This window comes from Ochotona curzoniae, unplaced genomic scaffold (assembly GCF_017591425.1).
Source record: "Ochotona curzoniae isolate NIBS_2020 unplaced genomic scaffold, NIBS_Ocur_1.0 contig_4501, whole genome shotgun sequence".
Taxonomy (NCBI): domain Eukaryota; kingdom Metazoa; phylum Chordata; class Mammalia; order Lagomorpha; family Ochotonidae; genus Ochotona; species Ochotona curzoniae.
The window spans coordinates 20,274,420-20,297,372 of NW_024466307.1; the positions used below are offsets into that span (position 1 = coordinate 20,274,420).

The 22,953-nt window shown below is 46.2% G+C and overlaps 1 protein-coding gene across 3 annotated transcripts in view; it reads right to left on the minus strand.

The window, feature by feature from the left end:
• Nucleotides 1–22,953, minus strand: part of FCHO2 (FCH and mu domain containing endocytic adaptor 2) — a 103,144-nt gene that overhangs the window by 72,313 nt on the left and 7,878 nt on the right. For 2 of the 3 annotated variants that reach the window (XM_040986179.1, XM_040986181.1), the window contains exons 2-3: nt 13,165–13,256; nt 1,121–1,195 (exon numbers count right to left, since the gene is read on the minus strand). In XM_040986179.1, the coding sequence (XP_040842113.1) occupies nt 1,121–1,195; nt 13,165–13,256 (167 nt within the window). Of the gene's footprint in view, nt 1–1,120; nt 1,196–13,164; nt 13,257–14,396; nt 14,402–22,953 lie in introns of all 3 variants that reach the window. The other variant, XM_040986180.1, reaches the window with a different exon arrangement.

Below are 22,953 nucleotides of genomic sequence, written 5' to 3' on the forward strand. Positions count from 1 at the left end.
CTCCTTCACTCTGTAAATCTGATTTTCCAATCAAAAGTAAATCCTTAAGCAATAATAATTTCAATAAGTTTGTCTTTTTCCCTTTGAATGTGAGAGGCAGACAGATAGGCACAGCTATTCCATCTGTTTACTGTGCCAATCAGCCCCCGACAGCAAGGCCAAGAGCCGGGCGCTCAACGCAGCTGTCTCTCTAGGGTGCCAGAGAACCAAGGCCCCGCGACATCACCTGCAGCTGGGCTCAGGGTGGACAAGTTAGGACTTCCAACCAGGTCCTCCGATATGGGATGCAAATGTCTAAGTGCCTAATGAAGGCTGTGCTAAATGCCCACCCCAATAGAGTTTATCTTCAGTTCTTGAAGATCACTACATGGTAAACTATAACAGCATTTAAATGAACTTGTAGAAATTCAAATTTTCACACATGTGTAACATAACAGAGATAACCTCAAACGTGTGCTAGTGGATGACTTTCCAGTTTACTAAACAGGAAAGAATTTTGATCCAGAAAATCCAATTATACTTCTGATCATAAGAATATATTCATGGGCCTAGTACGGTAGGATAGTAGCTAAATTCCTCGCCTTGCACGTGCCAAGATCCCACATGGGCGCTGGTTCTAATCCCAACAACTCCGCTTTCCATCTAGTTGAGGACGGCTCCCAGCCTTGGGACCTGGAAAAAGCTCCTGGCTTGGATCAGCTCAACTCTGGCCGTTGGGGCCACCTTTCTCTCTGTCTTTTCTCCTCTCTGTATCTGATTTTCCAGTAAAGATAAAATACATCTTTTAAGAAAAGAATATATTCATTTAAGGCAGAAAGATAGGCACATAAAACAGTCACGAGTCACACAGCCTTTCAGCCAACTACAGATCCCATATACTGCAGTGATCCCAAAAGATTCTAACACTTGGCCAAGTCACAGCCATCTTAGTTTAAGTACATTCCATTATGTCTGCACAGTAAAAAATCACCTATCGACAAAGTTCTTAGAACTCACTCCCATGCTTAAATCACCTAGAACTATACATCACCGTATTTACGAATCATCACAGCCTCAGTAGAAATCTAATTTCTCAAGAACTTCACCTACACGAACACTGAAAATGAAGAAATTAACTCACCCAAGTTGTGAATAATTGCTCGCGGACTTTGCCAGTTTTGTCATTGACCTGGAGTATGCTTCTTCTATTGTAGCTCTGTTAAAGCAAATTCCACGTTACAACATCTCTTGCTTAGAAAGTAAAACTCAGTAAAGTCACAGTAAAGATAGAGTTTACTACACAGAAACAAAGACACCTCAAATTAAGTGCTAAAAAACAAGCAAGTACACATTCAGTCACACATCGCTGGCCTCTCAATGCTTTTTGTGGGCAACTATGTTAAAAAAAAACCTACTCTGGTTTAGATTTCATCATAATAAAATTTTAATAAAACTGGACCTCTTGTTTGCCTTTTAGCACTAACAAACAGTAGAAAAGCACTATTTCTGCAATTCTCTCTTTTACTCTATAAATGATCAACCACTTGTATTTATTAATGCTTCTCTAGTGTATAAAATACAGTTTTATTATTCATCAACACTGGACAGTCATTTACACAACACTGAGTAGGATTCATCAGCAAGTCTTAAATACTTCAGACTAGAAAACTGTTTTTATATAGCTACTATTTAGCATGAAGGATTTCAAGCACTAAAACCAACACACCAAAAAATGTTTAAATAAATAATAAAAACACACTAAAATCATGATTATGGTGGGGTGGGAAGTACAAATTATCCTGTAGACACAAATCCTATAAATACAAAACAATGGCCTTCTTAGCATTACAAAAGTATAGTTTTACCTTTCCCATAATAACGCTATATTCACAACACGTGTTACCCCTAACAATGAACATCCTACAACCAACCATCACTTTCCTTCAATTTACTTCGAAAGGTTCAACTGACTTTCTGTTTCTTTTTCTTTTTTTTTTTAAAGATTTATTTTATTTTTATTGGAAAGGCGGATATACAGAGAGGAAAGGCAGAGAGGAAGATCTTCTGTCCGATGATTCACACCCCAAGTGAGCACAACGGCCGATACTATGCCGATCCGAAGCCAGGAGCCTCTTCTGGGTCTCCCACATGGGTGCAGGGTCCCAAAGCTTTGGGCCGTTCTCGACTGCTTTCCCAGGCCACAAGCGGGGAGCTGGATGGGAAGCGGGGCCGCCGGGATTAGAACCGGCGCCCATATGGGCTCCCGGGCGTGCAAGGCGAGGACCTTAACCACCTGCGCCACCGCGCCGGGCCCTGACTTTTTGTTTCTAATGTCCAAGTTCCAAATCTATTCAATGTTCGTGCATCAAATCACAGTTTAATATCTAAACTGCCAAAGAGTAACTATTTGCAGAGGTCTAAAGCACCTCTCACTGACAGCACTTTGATTTATTTCTGCCCCTTAAGGCTTTCCTGTATTCATCGGGAAGATTTATTGGAAAGGCAGAGTGTCTAGGGGAGAGGGAGAGGGAGAGATACCTTGCAGCACAGGCTCACAAATGGGCACAACAGTCACGTGTGGGCTGGTCACAGCCAAGAGTCAGGAACTCCGGCCAGGCCTGCCCCGTGGGAGGCAGGGCCAGGCACCCGGAGCCACCCTGGCTGCCTTCGCAGGCACACCAGCATTGCTGTGTGGGAGCAGAGCAGCCAGGACTCAAACCAGCACTCAGGTACGGAACATCACTCCAACAAGCAGTGGGCCAACCTGCTGCCAACACAAGCTCTCTCTCCTGTGTTTTTAAGATAATACCACCTAAAGGAGTACTGTTTTTTTTTTTTTAAAGATTGACTTATTTTTTATTGCAAAGTCAGATACACACAGAGAAGGAGAAACAGATTTTCCATCTGTTGGTTCACTCCAAACATGGCTGCAACAGCCAAAGCTTAGTCAATCAAAAGTCAGAGGCCAGGGGCTTCCTCCAGGTCTCCCTTGTGGGTGCAGGGTCCCAAGGCTTTGGGCCGTCCTCAACTGCTTTCCCAGGCCACAAGCAGGGAGCTGGATGGGAAGTGCAGCTGCCGGGATTAGAACCGACGCACATATGTGATCCTGATGCGTTCAAACTGAGGACTTTAGCTGCTAGGCCACCGTGCCGGGCCCAAGAGTACTGCTTTGGTTTCAGACTTGCTGAATTCACAAAGAAATACTTATATCAACATTCAAGACTAGCAAGAAAATGGCTCAATTCCCAGAAGTGAACATGATTATAATACAAAAACCTCCCACTGAGAAAAATTAGAGAAACATGGAGTGGCAGGAAGACAGGAAGTTGTCTAATTGAAAAACATCAGAGTGGGACCAGCACTGAAGCACAGCAAGTGAAGCTCCTGCCTGTGACACAGGCACCTCACACTGCTACCACTTCCAGTCCCTGCCGCTCCACTGGCAATCCAGTTCTCTGCTAGTGCTCCTGGCAAAGCGGCAAAGACAACCTCAGCCCTCGGGCCCCTGCTGCCACGTGAGAGGCGGAAAAGCTCCTGGCTCCCACCTGGCCCAGCCCAGCCACTGCAGCCTCTGCTGCAGAGGGAAGATCTCTATGTAAGCCTTTCAAATAAATGAATCTTTCAGAGAAAGAGACATAGAGAGAGACAGAGTGAGAGAGAGAAGAGAGAATGCAGGCAAGCAAGCAAACATCAGAGAACTAGTAAGGCAGTTGAACATCAGTAGGCCACGATCCGGAGAGGTCGGGTAAGTAAGGGCTTCCCTTGGCACGTTTAGAAACGCAGCCAGGAAGCTGAGAAGCCTGGGAGCTTCTAACAGTCTCCGTGGCGAAGGGGACAAATACAAGTGTCACGGTCGGAAACATGGGAAATTCCATCTTGGTGCAACCAAGCCCCGAAAGAAAACACCCCCCAGGTAAGGATGAACTCTGCGCAGGCAAGCCACCAGGAATGCAAACACAATCTTTTCAAATCTTCACACTGCATCCTGTTTGGACATTCTAGATGCATTCACAAAACGGTTGGGCACACAAAGAAGACAACATGAAATAAAAACGAGCACACACCGATTAGCAAGATCCCAAATGTTAACATGATCAAGTCAGACTAGCATGTTCATGTCATATGTGATAGATATGAATGTCAGTGAAGAAATAGAAATTACTTAGAAAGAACAGGAAAAAACACAGCAAATCGTAAAATATATATGAATTATGGGTCTGAAAAATAACTATTACAACTAACATTCCAATGAATAGGGATTCAATGAAAGATTTTACACATTACAGCGAGCATCAGTTAACTAGAAGATAACAATAACCTATTGCAGAGTAAAGACGAGAGTGAAACAGCAAAATGGTATCAAGGATAAAGTTGAAAAGCCTATAATGGGCAGAGAAAGAACTATTTTTTTAAAGATTTTATTTTATTTTTTATTGAAAAATCAGATACAGAGAGGAGAAGAGATAGAGAGGAAGATCTTCCGCCTGATGATTCACTCCCCAACCAGCCATCATGGCTGGAGCTGAGCCGATCTGAAGCTGGGAGCCCAGAGCCTTCTCCAGGTCTCCCAAGCGCGTGCAGGGTCCCAAGGCCTTGGGCCACAAGCAGGGAATTGGATGGGAAGCAGGGCTGCTAGGTTTAGAACTGACACCCATATGGTATCCTGGCACATGTAAAGCAAGAATTTAAGCTGCTAGGCTACCACTCCAGGCCCAAAAGAACTATTTTTAAAGAAATAACAGGGACCAGTATCGGGGAACAGCATGTTAAAACACTGTCTGCAATGCCAGCATCCCACGTGGGCACCAGTTGGAGTCCCTGCTATTCCACTTCCCACCCAGCTCCCCTCCAAACCAAAGGAAGGAAGGAAGGAGAGGGAAGAAGAAAAGCAGCGAGCACACGGGGTAGGAGGAAAGGAAGGGGAATCTACTACCTCGTCAAAACACAGTAAAAAAAATACAAAACAATCAAAAAAGGAAGTCTTGACCCAGTGCCGTGGCCTAGCGGCTACAGTCCTTGCCTTGCACGCACGGGATCCCATATGGGCACAGATTCTAATCCCGGCAGCCTCTCTTCCCATCTAGCTCCCTGCTTGTGGCCTGGGAAAGCAGTCGAGGACGGCCCAAAGCCTTGGGACCCTGCACCCACAAGGGAGACCTGGAGGAGCTCCTGATTTCTGGTTTCAGATTGGTGCAGCTCCGGCCATTGCAGCCACTTGGGGAATGAATCATTGGACGGAAGATCTTCCTCTCTGTCTCTCCATTTCTCGTATATTATATATCTGACTTTGCAATAAAAATAAAGAAATCTTTTAAAATACATAAATAAATCTTTCAAGAAAAAAAAAAAAAAGGAAGTCCCCAAAGAGGCAAACCCTTCCGGCAAGCAATACTACCTTCAAAGTAACCACAACCACGCTTCTAACAGTTAAAGGTCCTAACCGCAGCCAGGCTTCTAACACCCCAGTTAAAGATCCTAACCGCAGCCAGGCTTCTAACACCCCAGTTAAAGATCCTAACCACAGCCAGACTTCGAACACCCCAGTTAAAGATCCTAACCACAGCCAGGCTTCGAACACCCCAGTTAAAGGTCCTGGGATGAAGCTCAAAGAATCTGTTTAAGAAAACAATCTACCAATCAGAATTCCTTACCCAGTAAAAATGCAAACATAAACTAGCGAAATAAGGAGTGGATGACGACCATGAACAACCACGGATTTTGTAAAACAGACATTACTAGAGGTGCAAGCACCTCCTCAAAGCAGCCTTTCAAAACAATGAACGGAATTTGATCAAGCAGCTAGGTATAAATGACAATAGGGAATACACAGGCAAAGAAAAATGTTAAACAAAACTACGGATATACAACTTGTATTCTGCAGGGTGTAGGATGCTGTGTAGACCAAATAATCTGGTTTCCTTAAGAACAACAATAACAAACAAACAAAAAGTAGAGAAAGGATCTATACATTAGAAGACTTACTATGGAAATCGTGCCTGAATCCTGACTGTGAGAAATCAGTGTCTGAGTGCGGGTGCTGTGTGCGTGACAAGAGGGCAACTGAGCATCAACCACGTATTTGGTGGTGTATGCAAAGCTTAAACAGGATGATACTGTGGTTATATTTTTAAGCTCAGATACATTTATGTACTTACTACTAGTTTATTTGAAAGGGTGACAGAAGGAAAGACAAAAAGATCACCCAGCCAGTGGTCCCCTTCAAAGCAGTGCGAGACCAAAGCCAGATCCTGGAACTCCACCTGGGTCTCCCGTGTGGGTGGCAAGGGACAAGCAATGGGCTACCATCCACTGCCTGCCTGGGCACAAACTGATACTGCAGTATGGAATGCTGGCGCCACGTGCAGTAGTTTATCCAGCTTGGTCCCAACACTGGATTCCGTACTTGCGCGTTTTTAGAGTTTTTATCACCTATAGATACACGGGGTCTTCAAAGAGCTCATGGGAATGTGTTATGAAAAAAAAAAATGTATCTCAATTTTCTGCAACAAGATAACCTTCTAATTCATTTTTCCACCCACTTCCTGTACTATCCTCATTGATTATAGCTAATAGATAAAACTTGATGTTTCCATATCTGATACTGGCTTCATAATTCAGCAAAAATGGCATGGAACAGAGAAAACAAGATGATCTGATAATGGGTGAAGTTGGGTAATTATTATTATTATTTTTAGCTCTGAAATAACTGCTAGAAGGCTGTTTTCAATGACAACTTCAATGCTTTCTTCGCTATGCTTTCTTCTGGACAAATTCCAGTTACCCCCTTGACGTCTGTGTGACAGACATGTCTGCACTGATCTCTGCCTCCTACCCGAGTTTCTTCACCAGGCCCCCTGGGGGGTGGAGGGCACTGCCAAGGTCAGGTGACCAGGGCTGCGCAGCAGAGCAGCTGAGGGGGGTGCATGGGTAATTCTTACATGGAAATTCACAACAGTACATTTGTAACTTTATGTAACTTGTGCATATGTTTAAGATTATCCCTGGTAAAAGGAGCTTCCAAATGAAGTTAAAGATATAATCAGAAAAACAAAAATTGAGAATTTATCAAAACAGCAAATCCACATCAATTATTAATAATGTTTTTTGGCTTTGTTTGCATTTTAAAGAACATGAACTATTCAATTTATTTTATTGGAAAGGTAGAGCTACAGATAAAAGAGACAGAAAGATCTTCCTTCTGTTGATCCTCTCCCCAAGTGGCTGCAATGACCAGAGCTGGACCAATTTGAAGCCAGGAGCCTGGGTTTCCTTCAGGTCTCCCACGCGGGTGCAGAGTCCCATGGCCTTGGGCCGTCCTCCACTGTCTTCCCAGGCCACAGGCAGGAGCTGGAAGGGAAGTGGAGCAGCCAGGACACATACCGGCATCCATATGGGATCCCGGTGGATAGAAAGTAAGGATTTAGCCACCAGGTTATGGTGCCAGGCCCAAAATACTTTTACAGCAAAAGAAAAATAATTCTAGGTAGAAAATCAGAGAAACAGCTAACAAACTAAAATAATAACTACATAAAATCAATAATACAGAATGAGATATAACATAGGTCAATCAAAATACATACTAGAAAAGATTTTAAATGATCAATTTTGATAGTTGAATAATATTATGATTATTTTAATGCCTTAGCAATTTCAAAATACAAATAAAAATTCTAAGACCATACTCATTTGATGCCAGGACTTGGTTTAGACAAATTGGGAAGACACTAGAATGGCTGAAACTCATTTACTGTTGACTTACACAGAGCTTTATAATGTTTCTCTATTCCTAAACTCAAAACTTTTCAGAAAAGTTAAATATATGTACAAAACAGCATATAAATTCATGTTTCCAAAATAAGAAAACCTTCTCTCTTAAAACTGACAGAATATATCAAAAGTTATACTTAAGAAATGTACAGACTTAGGTGAATATGTCAGAAAAGAAAAAGCTGATAATCATAAAACAAGTTTAAGATCTCTTTTAAAAAGTCATTTAAAGAACAACAGAACACAACATCAAAAAAGAAATACGGAGGGCCTGGCGCAATAGTAAAATCCTCCCCTGTGCCCACTGGGATCCCACAGGAGCCCCGGTTTGTGTCCTGGCGGCCCCACTTCCCATCCAGCTCCCTGCTCATGCCCTGGGAAAGCAGTCAAGGATGGCCCAACGCTTTGGGACCCTGCACCCGTGTGGGAGACCTGGAAGAGGCTCCAGGCTCCTAGAAGAGGCTCTGGGCTGCTGGCTTCAAATCGGCTCAGCTCCAGCCACGACAGCCAGTTGGGGAGTGAATCAGCAAGAGGAAGATCTTCCTCTCTGTCTCTCTTTCACTCCTCTCTGTATATCTGCCTTTCCAATAAAAAGTAAATAAACCTTAAAAAAAGAATAGACAACTTCAAGGCCAGAGTTAGTAAAGCCCATGAAGCACGTAAGGCCAAGACCAGAACCTTCCACACAGATACAACAGTGACCAATCTCACATACACACGTAAAGATTTACAGTAAGGCGGTAGCAGCGAAAAAGAATGAGAAGTTAGTCTAACACTCAAATTTCAATATAATTTACATTAAAATCCTATAACCTTAATAATACAAGAAAACTATTTGACCAAATCCATGGTCCACTCATAAAATGGAAAATAAAACAAACAAGGCAGACATCTTTGCCAAAAAGTACACGAGAAGGAAAATTCCATGACTTCCAAAAATAGTAGGGACAAACCAACAATAGGGGCAGGCATTTGGCACAGCTTTCCGGGGCTGGGAAAGACCAGGCAGCTGCATCCACAGGTAAACTCTGACTGGTGCAGGGAGCAGACCCACACCAGAGCAAGGTCTGAATTCCCAGGTGAGGGGTCTTAGTGCCTCCCCAAGTAGACCATGCGCTCGATCTCCAACCTCGGGCAAAAATCACACAGACCTGTGCTCCGATCCTGGAGCCCACGTTGCATGGCTGGGCCACCTCAGTTGCTGACCCTCGTGCAAGAATGGACAGCATATCCAGATGAACACAAGAAAGACAAGACAGTCACTTCATGTAAGCCAACAGAAGACTTCCAAACGGACAGGCTGAAGACACTCCGGGCCCGGCTCTGTAACAACACCTAGGTCTGTGACACACTGAAGTACACACCAACAGCCAACAGGACTTAGAATGTCTCAGCTCTGGAGCATCAAAGCCTACCACCTCTCCAAGCAATCAAGATCACTCAGACCAGGCGCAGTGGCCAAGCGGCTAAGGTCCTCGCCTTGCACGCACCAGGATCCCATACAGGCACCGGTTTGTATTGGGGCAGCCCTGTTTCCCATCCAGTTCCCTGCTTGTGGCCTGGGGAAGCAGTCGAGGACGGCCCAGAGCCTTGGGACCCTGCACCCTCGTGGAAGGCCCAAAAGAAGCTCTTGGCTCCTGGCTTCGGATCAGCTCAGTTCCAGCCACTGCGATCACTTAAGGAGTGAATCATCGAACGGAAGATCTTCCTCTCTGTGTTTCCCCTCTGTATGTCCGACTTCCCAATAAAAATAAATAAATCTTAAAAAAATAAAAAAGATCATTCAGGTAACATCCTTGGAACATTCTTCCCCAAATCAGGCCCTCAGTGTTCAAACGACTGTCTCTGTTCCCTGGCACTAATGCAGAGTAATAGCAAGCACTTTCTCCCAACCTTGGCAATAACAGAAATCCCAAACATTCATCCCACCTACCTTCCCCACCATCCTAACTGGAATTGGAGGCCCACATGGGTCTGTAACCTCCTCACCCTTGTCGTAAATATTAAAAGAAAAAAGAAAAAAGAGTTGTATACTTTAAAAGTGTAGAGGCCAGCCCTGTGGTGTAGTAGCTTAGGCCTCCACCTTTGGTGCCGGCAGCCCACATGGGTGCCCGTTTGAGTCCTGGCAAGTGGAGCCTCTTCTGATCCAGCTTCCTGAATGACCTGGGAAGACAGTGCATACGGGCCCCTGTACCCAGGTGGGAGACTTTGAAAAAGCTCCTGGTTTTGGACCAGGCCAGCTCTGGCCACTGCAGTCACTTAGGGCACGAAGCATCAGATAGAAGACTTTATCTTTCAAATAAATAAATATAAAGAAGGCAACCAAGAGAGCCAGGTATTTGGGTACCTCCCACTCAAGTAGCAGACACAGACTGAGCTCCTGGGTTTGGCTACTGTGGGATTTTGGAGAGTCATCCAGTGTATGGAATATCACTGTATCTATTTATGTTTCTCTATTTCTTGCTGTTTCAAATAAATTTTATTTTTTAAAATAAATTTTAAAAATCAGAACAAATACTTTATACTTAAGGGTAAAATGTAAGACTGGAAACAAGACCAAGGAATCTAATATCACCATTTCTAGTCAGCATTAACCCTAGCGGTATTAGCCAGCATAAGTCAAGATAAAGAAAGAAAAGGAGTAAGTACTGGCAATGGGGCTCAGCACCACAGTGTAGGGGGCTAGGCTCCGCCCATGGCACCAGCATATCATATGGGTGTTTAACCTGTTGGGTCACGATGCCAACCCTAATAAAGATTTTTTTTGATGTAAATGATGGATGTGCAGGGTAGTACACTGGATTAAGCTGCCGGAATATGAATACCAGCTAGTCCCTGCCTGCTCCGTTTCCAATCCAGATCCCTGCCACTGTACCTGGGAAAGCAGCAGGAGATGACTCAGGCCACGGGCTACCAACACCCTGCAGAGGACTGGAAGGAGCCTCAGGCTGCTGCCTTCAGCCTGGGCCAGCGGGGAGCCAATCTGTAGATGGAAGGCGTTCTCTCTCTTCTCTCACCCACCCCCCCACCACTGTGTGTGCGTGTGTGTGTGTGTGTGTGTGTGTGTGAGAGAGAGAGAGAGAGAGAGAGAGAGAGAGAGAGACTCTTTTCCTAGCAAATATTTTTTTTAAAATAAGAACTGAAAAGGAAAAAAGAGAAAGAAAGAAGGAATGAAAGGGAAAAAGCCTGAATCACTCCCTGTACCTTTTCAGAGACCCAATTTTCTCATCTATAAACGGGACTTCGAGATTCAAGAGCTGGCAAGAGATCAACCCTCACCGAAAGCCTTCTAAATGCCAAGCACCAAATCAAGTGCAAGAGACAAAGTAAAAAAGTGAAATATAAAGCAAAAGGATCAAAACATTTTCTGTTATCCTGGGCTTTATGTTCCAGTGAGAAGAGACAAATAAACAAAATAAGACTCACACCAGGAGGATATGAGTCCTATCAAGAGAAATAAAGCGAGGAACAGAGAATGGGAGCAGGGGTTATCTCACGGACCGCAAAATCAGGAAAGGCTGGATTCTGGGCAAGGAAGGGGTGCTCCGGGAATCCTGCCTTCCCACAGGGACTGAGCGAGACAGAGCTAAAAGCGATAGTGGTGAGGGGAGTGCCGTGCCAGGGATGCAGCACAAGGCGAGAGAGGCGGGAGCCCCTCTTTACTGCAGCAAGGGTCCACACCAAAGGAACACCAACTTCTGGGCCCCTCCCACCCGAGGCAGAGGGGGGAAGCACACAAGAGTGGACATCAGTTATTCCCCAATTTCTGCTCGTCTGTAAACTCCGTGAAGGACAACAGCTGTGTCCTTACACTATCATATTCCCAAATCTAGACAAGTGCCTGGCATACGACTCACAGGGTATGATAAATATTGTTGGAATGTATTTAAAGATAAATTATCCCCATATTATTAAGGCAACAATTTGGACGTATTCATATTGAAAACGGACAAGTGGGGCCAGTTACAAAATAAAGATGAATAGGGGCCCGGCGCGGTGGCGCAAGTGGTTAAAGGTCCTCGCCTTGCACGCCCGGGATCCCATATGGACGCCGGTTCTAATCCCGGCAGCCCCGCTTCCCTTCCAGCTCCCTGCCTGTGGCCTGGGAAAAGCAGTCAAGGACGGCCCAAAGCTTTGGGAACCTGCACCCGCATGGGAGACCCAGAAGAGGCTCCTGGCTTCGGATCGGCATAGTATCAACCCGTTGCGCTCACTTGGGGAGTGAATCATCGGACGGAAGATCTTCCTCTCTGTCTCTCCTCTCTGTATATCTGCCTTTCCAATGAAAAATAATAAAAAATAAATCTTTAACAAAATAAAGATGAATAGCATCCTCACAATCCTCTTGACTTTGAATCATAAATTATACTGACTTTTAATAGTTTTAAATATTAAATTCTGAGCCAAACTACCTAGTAAACCCCCTGCCTGTGATGCTAGCATCTTGCACAGTCATTGATTTAGGTTCTATTGGCTGAAATTCTGGCCTAGCTCCTTGTTTAATGTACCCAAGAAAGCTGGTCCAAGCCCTTGGGCCCTGCCCCATAGGGGAAAGCAAAAAACTGGGCTCGCCTGGCCATTAGCACCATTTGGGGAGTGAACCAATGTTTGAAAGACCTGCTCCCTCTTTCTCTCCACCTCTCCCTCTCAGCGTAACTCTGCCTTTCCAACACATAAACGCACCTTTTAAAAAAAAGTAAATATTAAATTCTAGCAGTCTTAAAGATAACCTTTTATAGATTTACAGGATTTTATAAATACACATGTATGACTTCTTAAAATGAATTATCATAATACATAAATTATTCAAATTATTTTAACATGTTTAGAGAAATAATACGCTGAAAGATTCATTTTTACATTATAGCACCTTGCTAATGCAACCAGTCAAAAATACATAATGTTTTCAGGCAGTAATTTGTAAGCCACAGGTTTAACAAGGCAACTTTGAGGCCAGCATTATGGTGGGGCAAGTGAAGCCACCTTTTGCCACACCAGCACCCCAAGTTCACGTCCCAGCTGCTCTGCTGCAGATCCTGCTGGCAGTCTGGAAAAAGCAACAGAGGATCACCCAAGTGTGGGGACCCCTGCTAGCCAGCCCCTGGCTCCTGACTGCAGACTGGCTCAGCCCTGCCCCGCAGCCAGCTGGAGCATAAGCCAATGGCAACAGGACAATCTCTCTGTCTCTCCCCCTCCGTCCCTCTCTCTGCATCTCTGACTTTCAAATCTTAAAAAACAATGCCACTTAAGAATCACTATACAGCTCTCAAGTTTGCAAATGATAAAAGTACATTACTTTAAAATGGTCATAATTTCTAAGTGTGTGTTATTTCAAAAACAACTAAAATCATGTAAATTATCTCCATAATTTTCATTGAAAATAAACTGTCAAAGAATTTACTTATTAATAATACATACCTTTCTCTTACAAAATCTGCTAGTTCTTTTGTCGATATCTGTCCATGTTTCATATTATGGTAGAGGACATCAAAGCCACTATTTTTTTCCCCCTAAAATTTAAAAAGATTTTAGTTTAACAAAAAACAAAGATAAAATGATTTAAGAATAAAATAATCTCACATTAACTAACATGCCATTCTTAGACCCAGGCAAGGTGTGTGTGTGTATTTTTTTTAGATGTGTGGGGGCAGACACCAACATGCTGGCAGACAGGGCCTGGAGACTGGGGACCCGTAGGTGAGTGTGTGCAGGTCCCGGGCAGGTGGGCTGGGGCTCAGGCCAGCACACCACACCACCAGAAGCTCAGGCTCTGGAGCCTTGCACCTGCGAGCATTAGGGGCTGTGGAGTGCTCAGGCAAGGGAATATGGGGGAATGGACAGGTGAGGAATGACTTCTGGAGAGCCCCTGATCAGGCCACTACACTTGCAGGTAAGCAGGCACCCCTCAACATAAGCTAGAACTGAAGGCAGGCTGAGTGGGGCCAGGCTACAGTGCCCACAGGTACATGTCGAGCCAAAAAGAGCCATGCCAGACCGGACTGCAGCACTCACTGCTACACGCAAGACCCCGAGCTAGGAATGAACCCGGGAAGGGGTGCTGTGGGAGCTCCCCCGAGCCACTGCTCCCACTGGTGAGTATGAGAGCTGGGATTGGGGGAAGATAGGGCTGGGCAGGGCTGCAAAAGCCTTTGACCTGCATGTGAGCTGGGCTTAGGGGAGGGCCGGGCTGGGCCAGGTTGGGCCAGGCATGCAAGGGCCAGGATGAGTGCCATCTGGTCGGACTTTGCTATAGCATCTGCTAGCAACTGCCAGGACAGTACACAAGTCGTATCAGACTGGACTGCAGACTCCTTGGAAAGAGCAAGATCCAAGACAGGGAAATTGAGGGCACTGCTCTACCGTGCTGCAGTTCCTGCTAGTGAGAGCCAGGGCTGGGAGCAGGCCAGGCTGGACAAGGTGGCAACACCTGTCTGCATACATGCAGACTGGGTCGTGGGGTGAAATGGGGTGGGGTGGAGTGGGGTGGACTGAGCTAAGCTGTAACACCCATAGGTGTATGGGATGCAGCACAGACCAGACTACACAGTCACACACACTGGCACACACAAGCATTGGAGCTGGTGCCAGGCCTAAAGGAGCTATTGGGTATCACCCAGCTAGGTGGGAGTTCCGCTGGTATATGCAAACGCCAGGTCTGTGGCACACTGGGCTGGGTTGCAGCACCTGCTAGCTTGCATGGGACATGGGGCTGAGGATGGAACTGACGTGGCATCTACAATCACACATGTGTGCATAGGCTGATACGCGTGACAAAATGAACCAGACCTTTTATTGGTTGGACATGCACGGTCATCCCAGGTAAGATTTCTTGGAGGATTCCCCAACTGGACAACCAGACTCCAAACTCTGGCCACAGGGAGAATCACAGGACTCATGATCTGAGCTTGGAATGCATGTAGCAGAACTGGGCCTCCTGGACTGCTGATGTCTACGCATTGGATGCCATGGCCGGGTGCATAAGGGGATATGACGGCCAGCTCATTTGGGCCTGCAGAGGACACTGAGTGCCATGTCAGAAGATGGAGAGCAGAACAGGTGGGACAACTCTCCTGGCCAAGCTGTGGTAGCAAGTGTTTAGGTGAGCAGGCACTGGCTGGACTCTGTCAACCAATGCACCTTGAAAAGATTGTCTCAGCCTTGGAGCAACGAAACCAGCAGGCATCTCAGAACTGTTAGAAGTACTCAAGCAGGACCCGTGAAACATTCTCCACGTTGGGGTTTCAAAGATGACATCAAGTGGACATCCCCCACATCCCTGGGTACTGATGTAGTCTGGCATCTGGGGGCAGGCCTCCACACCCCCAATACAGGAGAAAAGGGAAAAAAAGGAAAATTGGAAGCCTTTTTCCCAGCCACCTTCCCACACACACTGGCCCTCCCCGCCCTTATCAGAGGTCCTCATCATCAAAAATAAAATGTTTAAAAATAGATAAACATCATTCTTTCAGGAACTTTAATCTGGAAAGTTATAAAATGCTAAAACTGAGGTCATGGCTGAGACATAGTAGGCTGAGCTTGCGCCTGTGGCATCAGCAGCCCATGCGGACCTCAGTTCGAGTCCCAGATGCTCCACTTTTGATCCAGCTTCCTGCTAAGGTGACTGGGAAAGCAGCAGAGGATGGTCCAAAGCCTTGGGACCCTGCACAGAAGTGAAAGGCCCAGAAGAGGCTCCAGGCTCCTGGCTTTGGATTGGCTCAGCTTCGGTCACTGAGGCCATTAGGAGAATGAACCAGCAAATGAAAAATCCTTCCCACTCATTCTCTGTGTCTGCTTCTATCTGTGTAACTCCGCCTTTCAAATAAAATGAAAATAAACAAAGGAGGAAAGGAGGGAGGGGAGAGAAAAAAGAAAGAAGAGACAAAGAGAGAAAGAGAAAGAGAGAGAGAGAGAGGAATGAAGGAAGAGAGAGGGAGGGAGGGAGGGGAGCGAGGCAGAGAGGGAGGGAGGGGAGCATGGCTGCTCAATGCCTGATCCAGCTCCCTACCAGTATTTCTGGGACAACAGCAGCAGATGATCCCAATCCAGGCCCTGTACTTGAGAGGGAGACCAGCAAGGAGAAGCGGGATCTGAAGATCCCACCTGCCATTGCAGCCATTTGAGGAGTGAACCAGAAGATGGAAAATCGCTCTCTCTTGATCTCTGTAACTGCCTTTCATGTAAATAGAAATCTTACAAACAAACAAGAGGGCCTGGCACTGCGGTAAAGTAGGCTAAGCCTTCACCTATACCAGTGGCAGTGGCATCACGTATGGATGCTATCCAAGTCCAGGCTGCTCCACTTCCAATCCACTCTCCTGTTTGTGGCCTGGTAAAGCAGCAGAAGACAGGCCAAGTGCCTGGGTTCCTGCACCCACGCAGGAGACTAAAACCAATTTCCTGGCTCTGGATCAGCACTGCCCTGGCCATTGTGACCACGGGGGAGTGAACCAGCAGATGGAAGATCTTTCTTTCTCTCCTTCTCTCTGAAAATCTGTCCTTCCAATAAAAATAAATATATCTTTAAAAAACCCTCGGAGTGTATGCCACATCAGGATTCTGAGTTAATATTAGGTGGTCATGGGCCCAGCAAGGTAGCCTAGCAGCTGAAGTCCTTGCCTTGCACACACCAGGATACCATACGGGAGTGGGTTCTAATCCTGGCAGCCCTGCTGCTCCCTGTTTGTGGCCTGAGAAAGCAGTCAAGGATGGCCCAAAGCTTAGGGACCCTGTCCTGTACCCGCATGGGAGACCCAGAAGAGGCTCCAGGCTCCTGGTTTTGGACTGGCTCAGCTCTGGCTGTTATGGTCACTTGAGAAGTGAATCTTTGGACAGAAGATCTCTCTCTCTCCTCCTCTCTGTATACCTGACTTCCCAATAAAAATAAATCAGTAAAATAAATCTTTTAAAAAAATACTGGGTGTCCATTCGCCATCTCTGGGTGCTAGGTGTGGCTCCTCCCCTTGTCTCCCTCCTCCCCTCAGACACAGGAAAAAAAAATAGAGTACCTTGGGCCCAGCGGCATGGCCTAGTGGCTAACATCCTCACTTTGAATGCCCGGGATCCCAATGGGCACCGGTTCTAGTCCTGGCGACTCCACTTCCCATCCAGCTCCCTGCCTGTGACCTGGGAAAGCAAAGCCTTGGGACCCTGCACCTGCGTGGGAGACCCTGAAGAGGCTCCTGGTTCCTGGCTCCAGATTGGCGCAACACCAGCCGTTTAGGTCACTTGGGGAGTGAATCATCGGACGGAAGATCTTCCTCTCTGTCTCTCCTCCTCTCTGTATATCTGACTTTGTAATAAAAATAAATAAATCTTTAAAAAGAAAAAAAAGAAAGAAACAGAGAACCTGGAAAAAAGGATCACACCCACTTTCCCTAACCCTCACCCTTCTCACCGATCAACATGCAAGCATCATTTCAAATAAAATACGTTTTAAAAATACAAAGAAAAAATTTATTTACTTTTATTGGAAAGTCAGATAGACAGAAAGGAAGGTATTCCGTCCACTGATTCACTCACTAGGCGACCACAATGGCCGGCACTGAGCCAATTCGAAGCCAGGAACTCTTCCGGGTCTCCCACGCAGGTGCAGGGTCCCAAGGCTTTGGGCCATCCTTGACTGCTTTCCCAGGCCACAGGCAGGGAGCTGGATGGGAAGCGGGGCTGCTGGGATTAGAGTTGGTACACATTATGGGATCCTGGTGCATACAATGCAAGCACTTTAGCAACTAGGCTATCTTGCGGGACCCAAAAAAAAGAGCAATATTTTAACCAAATAGAACGCAATCTGAAACCAAATTGTTCAACAGTTCACTAAAAAGAGGAAACAGGAATGTACAGTTCAGTGATCTCCAATGAACGCGTCAGCTGCTTAGCAAGTAACACATGTGCCATCAGTACAATACGTGCGATGGTGCAAATCTCCTTGGCATCCATTTCTGTGTATCAAGAATATAACAAGAAACCATGGTCTCCCACTAACGCAAACACTTCCATTTGACTTCTGAAACTCTCCATGTTTGAGACAAAGAAGAAATTTATAACCTAATTTCTGTTTTTACTTTTGCTGGGTTTTTCAAATTTATTCCAGCCAAAATAAAGAGCTAACCACCACACCAGTCTAGAACAACAGCAGCAAAAACCAAGAAGATGCATAGACGGCACTGAAGAAAGTTAACACCAAATTCCAACAAATTCCCTTGCACACACTACAGCTGCATGTCTAATTTTCTAGCCACTGACTCTCAGAACATAAACTTTCAAATAAGCAAAACCAAAACTGAAATTCAAAACCCTAAAATGCAATTCTGAAACTCGCCAGGTTCTAAGCTAACACCTCCTAGTCCTCATTTGTCCAAGATCCTAGCCAGTCGGCTTACCTGCCTTCCCCCTGTGCACTGCACATATTTCAAGAGCAAATCAAAAGGGCCAGGAAGTGAACAGTTATCATAAGCAGGCACACAGAATATTAGAAGTATTATTTACAGGGCTCAGGAGGGAAAATAACAGAACAAAAATTTTAACATTCACTTTATTTTTATTGGCAAGGCAGACACAGAGAGAAGGAGTGACAGAGAGGAAGATCTTCCATCTGATGGTTCACTCCCCAAGTGGCCACAATGGTCAGAGCTGAGCCAATCTGAAGCCAGGAGCCAGGATCCTCTTCTTGGTCTCCCACATGGGTGCAGGGCCCCAAGTCTTTGGCTTGTCTTTGACTGCTTGCCTTGGCCACAAGCAGGGAGCTGGAGAGGAAGTGGTGCAACTGGGACACAAACCAGTGCCACTATGGAATCCCAGTGGGGGAAAGCAAAGACTTTAGCTACTATGCTATTGTGCTGGGCCCCATAAAAAAAATTTAAGATATACCTATTTTTATTAAAAACAAAAAAAGCCTATAGTCTATAGCTTCAAGCTCCCTATTCCAACAATGTGCTAATGCAGATGCATGGAAGACTGGTAACGGCTCAGTTAGGTGGGTTCCCTGCCACTCACGTGGGAAACCTAGATTGAATGCCCAGCTCCTGGCCTGGCCTGGCCTCGCCCTGGCCACTGTGGGCACGTGGCGAGTGAACAAGATGGGCACTCTGTCGTTGTGTCTGTCTCTCAATAAAGATTTTTTTTAACACAGAAATGAAGTGGGTCAGACTGTAGGTACCATTTTCTCACATAATCATGTATCTGTAAAAATAAATTCTTGATCAGGAATTTTTTTATTATAAACCATAAAAATGTAAATATCACACATGGCTTGCTACATATGACATTCACATACACATACACCTTTTTCAAAAATTGTCAGGGGCCTGCCCTGTGGCACAGCAAGCTGAATAGCACCTACATGCCCGCAGCCCACGTAGCTGGGGTCCTGGCTGCTCCATTTCCGGGGCAGCACTGGGAAAGCAGCTGAAGATGGCCCAAGTCCTCTCCACCCGCTGCAGCTCTGGGCTCCTGGCTCCAGCCTGCCTCAGGCCTGGTCAGTGTGGCCATCACAGCGGAGCCAACCAACAGATCAAAGACATCTCCTTTCCTCCCTCCCCCTCCGTCTCTCTCTCTCTCTCTCTCACCCTTCCTGCCTCTAATTCTGCCTTTCAAGTAAGTAAACAAAACTTGAAAATCACAGTCTCTACAAACCAGGTTTACTGTCCTCCTCTCAAACGCTTACTTCAACAATACATACATACTTGACAATTTCAGAACACTTTTGACACTCTTAGATCTTAAAGGAAGGCAACCAGAAATAAACATATTTCATGCTGGCTTACTTATAAATTTTATCTACACTTAGACATGTCTACAAAGAAACTAATTTGGTCAGCATTTTTTAACAGCCTGCAAAGAAATCTGTCCATGGCTGCTTATAGCAGCACTATTTCAACTAAGCCAAAGTCAGAAACAACAACATCATCAAATGTCCATGAACTGATGAACACATAGGAAAATATGATAAACACATAACCATAAACCAGCTCTGACGAGATTTTAAAATGTGATATATTCATGCCATGGATTATTATTGGGCTATAAAGAGATACAAAGTTCTGACACATTTTACATTATGAACATTTTTTAAAAAAGATCTATTGATTTTTACTGGAAAGGCAGATATACAGAGAGGAGGAGAGACAGAGAGGAAGATCTTCTGTCCAATGGTTCACTCCCTTAGTGACTGCAACGGCTGGAGCTGAGCCAATCCAAAGCCAGGAGCCAGGAGCTCTTCTGGGTCTCCCATGCGGGTGCAGGGTCCCAAGGCTTTGGGCCGTCCTCGACTGCTTTCCCAGGCCACAAGCAGGGAGCTGGATGGGAAGTGGGCTGCCGGGATTAGAACTGGTTCCCATATGGGATCCCGGTGCCACCAAGGCGAGGATTTACACTGTTAGGCTATTGCACCAGGCCCACATTATAAACCTTGATGCTAACATTATGTTAAGTGAAAGATGCAAGAAAGTCCACTATGCACAATTTCATTCACATCCTACGTTCTAAACAGGAAAACCTACAGACAGAAAGCAAATTAACGGCTGCGTGGGGGAAGAGGTGGGGTGACTGATAAAGGGTCCAAAGCTGTCTTTCTGAGGTGATGGGAATGTTCGCAAGCTGTCCGTGATGACAGCTGCACAAAGCTGAGAATATTATCAGAATATTGATCTGTCGCCTTTAAAGCAGTGAACCCGCAAGGCACAGATCTCACCAGAGTCGCTTCCAGTAAGTGAAGTGTTTGTTAGACTGTCCTCTCCTACATGCCTGCATTAAGGAACTCATAAACTTCTTCATGCGCACAAGTGTAGCTAGAGGAGTTCAGTCTAACCAATACATTTTAGCAGAGAAATTGTCAGTACCAACAGATACAAACAGTTTTGACCACCACTGCTGTTCAAGGAAGATACGCACAGTTCGTAGATCTTTCATCTGTGGATCTCAAAGCATTTTTTTATTTTACTTTTATTTTTTAAAGATTTATTTTCAATTTATTGGGGGGACAGAGTTACACAAAGAAAGGAAGAAGAGGCAGAGTCTTCCAGCCACCGATTCACTCCCGAGTCAGACACGATCGCCAGGCTGGGCCAGGCCAGGGACCCGAGCACTTGGCCATCTTCCCGGAGCATTAGCAGGAAACCGGATCAGAGGCACAGCAGCCGGAAGTGGGGGTGCCAGTTCACAGGCAAAGGCTTGGCCGGCAACGCACACACGGGCTGCTCCAAGCAGTCCTTACGATTTTGAAAGTCAGAGTTAGAGAGAGACAGAGGGACCTCCCCCATTCCCTGATTCACTCCCCAGCCGGCTGCAACTGTACAGAAGCAAGCAGCAAGGAACTTCATGGATGCAGGGGCTCAAACCCTTGGGCCATCCTCCATCGGGACGCTGCTGTCACAGCAGTGGCCTACCCACTGCAACACTAGCCCCTGATCTCAAAACACAAACAGGCAGGAATTTCATTTAATGCCCTCTGAAGCAAACAACCTATACAACGAGTGAGTGTTGTGGTGCCAAGTGCAAACACACTGCTCAGAACCTGGGCTCAAGCTGAGGCTCATCTGCTTAAATTCAAGCTCCCTGCTCATGTTTTGAGACACTGCAGGGAGGCATCAGACAGAGTTCCGGGCTCCTGGTTTCAGCCTGCCCCAGCCTGGCTGTTGGGGCATTTGAGCAGTCAATCAAGGGAGAGAGATCTCAATTCCCATTCTGTGTAAATGTGTGTGATTCTGCCTGAGACTTTAAAATAGTTTTGTAAAAATCCATTACGAGCAAAGACAATTTGTAAAGCACTCTGGTATGGAATAGGAAAAGTGATATCATCTTACAACATGGAAACTCCAATTCTGTAAAGTTAAACTGCAGAATCACCTGGAGAGTGCATGATCCGGGAGTGGGTCCAGTAGGGAAATAGTGGAACCTCCCGCTTGCGCTGCCACTCCCACTGGTGAGCATGAGAACCAGGACTGGGGCAGGCATGGCTAGACAGAGTTGTAGCTGCAGGCACATGTGTGGGCTGGATAGTGGGGCTGACTGAGTTGAACTAGGCGTCAATGCCCACTGACATGTATGAGAGATGAATGGAATGTGGGACAGACTGGACCATTTGCTGTACATACTGGCAAGCATGAGAACCAGGGCTGGGAGTGGGCCCAGTGGGGGTTATTGTGGGTCACTCCTACTAGGATGCTGCTCTCACTGGTCTGTGTGAGGGCTGAGTGTGTGGTGGGCAGGATCAGACTGGGCTCCAGCACCCACTGGTTTGTGTAGTAGACACGGCTGCAACCACCAGCATGTGCATAAGCTGACTGGGGTGACAGACTGTGCCGGACCCTGTACTGGCAAACACACAAGAATCAGGTCTGAGGGCCTGGCATGGTAGCTCAGTGGCTCAAGTCCTCACCTTGCACACACTGGGATCTCATCTGGCGCCAGTTCTAATCCCAGCTGGCCTGCTTCCCATCCAGCTCCCTGCTTGTGGCCTGGGAAAGCATTTGAGAACGGCCCAAAAGCCTTGGAATGCTGCACCCATGTATGTAGGAAACCTGGAAGAAGCTCCAGGCGCCAGGCTTCAGACCAGTGCAGCTTCGGCCACTGCAGCCACTTGAGGAGTGAAATCAACGAATGGAAGATCTTCCTGTCTCTCCTCCTCTCTGTATATCTGACAATCCAATTTAAAAAAAAAAATGAAATAAATCCTAAAAAAAAAAATTAAGAATTGGGTCTGGGATCGCCTCAGATGAAGATCCCCCCCAACTGAACTGCTGGACTTGGGACTCCAGCCAGAGAGAACTGCAGGTCCCATGGTCTGACCATAGAGGGCATGTGACAGAGCTAGACCTCCTCAGCTGCTTAGACAGAGCAGTGGACAGCATATACAGGTGCACATGGAGGATACGGCAGTCCAACGGCGCCTGCAGAGGACACCTGTACCATAACAGAGGACAAAGGACAGAACAAATTGGTCAACTACTCCAGCCAGGTGCTGGCAGAGGATATCCAGGCATGCAGAGACTCTAAGGGGACCAGCTCAACCAGGGGATTCTGGAGAGATTTCATCGAGCCTGGAGTGGTGAGATCGGCAGTAATTCAGAACTGTTGAACTAGCAAAGCCTCTTGAGCAGGACCCTCAGAGCATGCCCCACACTGGGGACCCTGGGGTGGGGTCAGGTGACTGTCCTCCATCCCAGGGTGCAGAGGCATTTGGGAGGCTGGGTGTGGCGTCTCTAATTATCT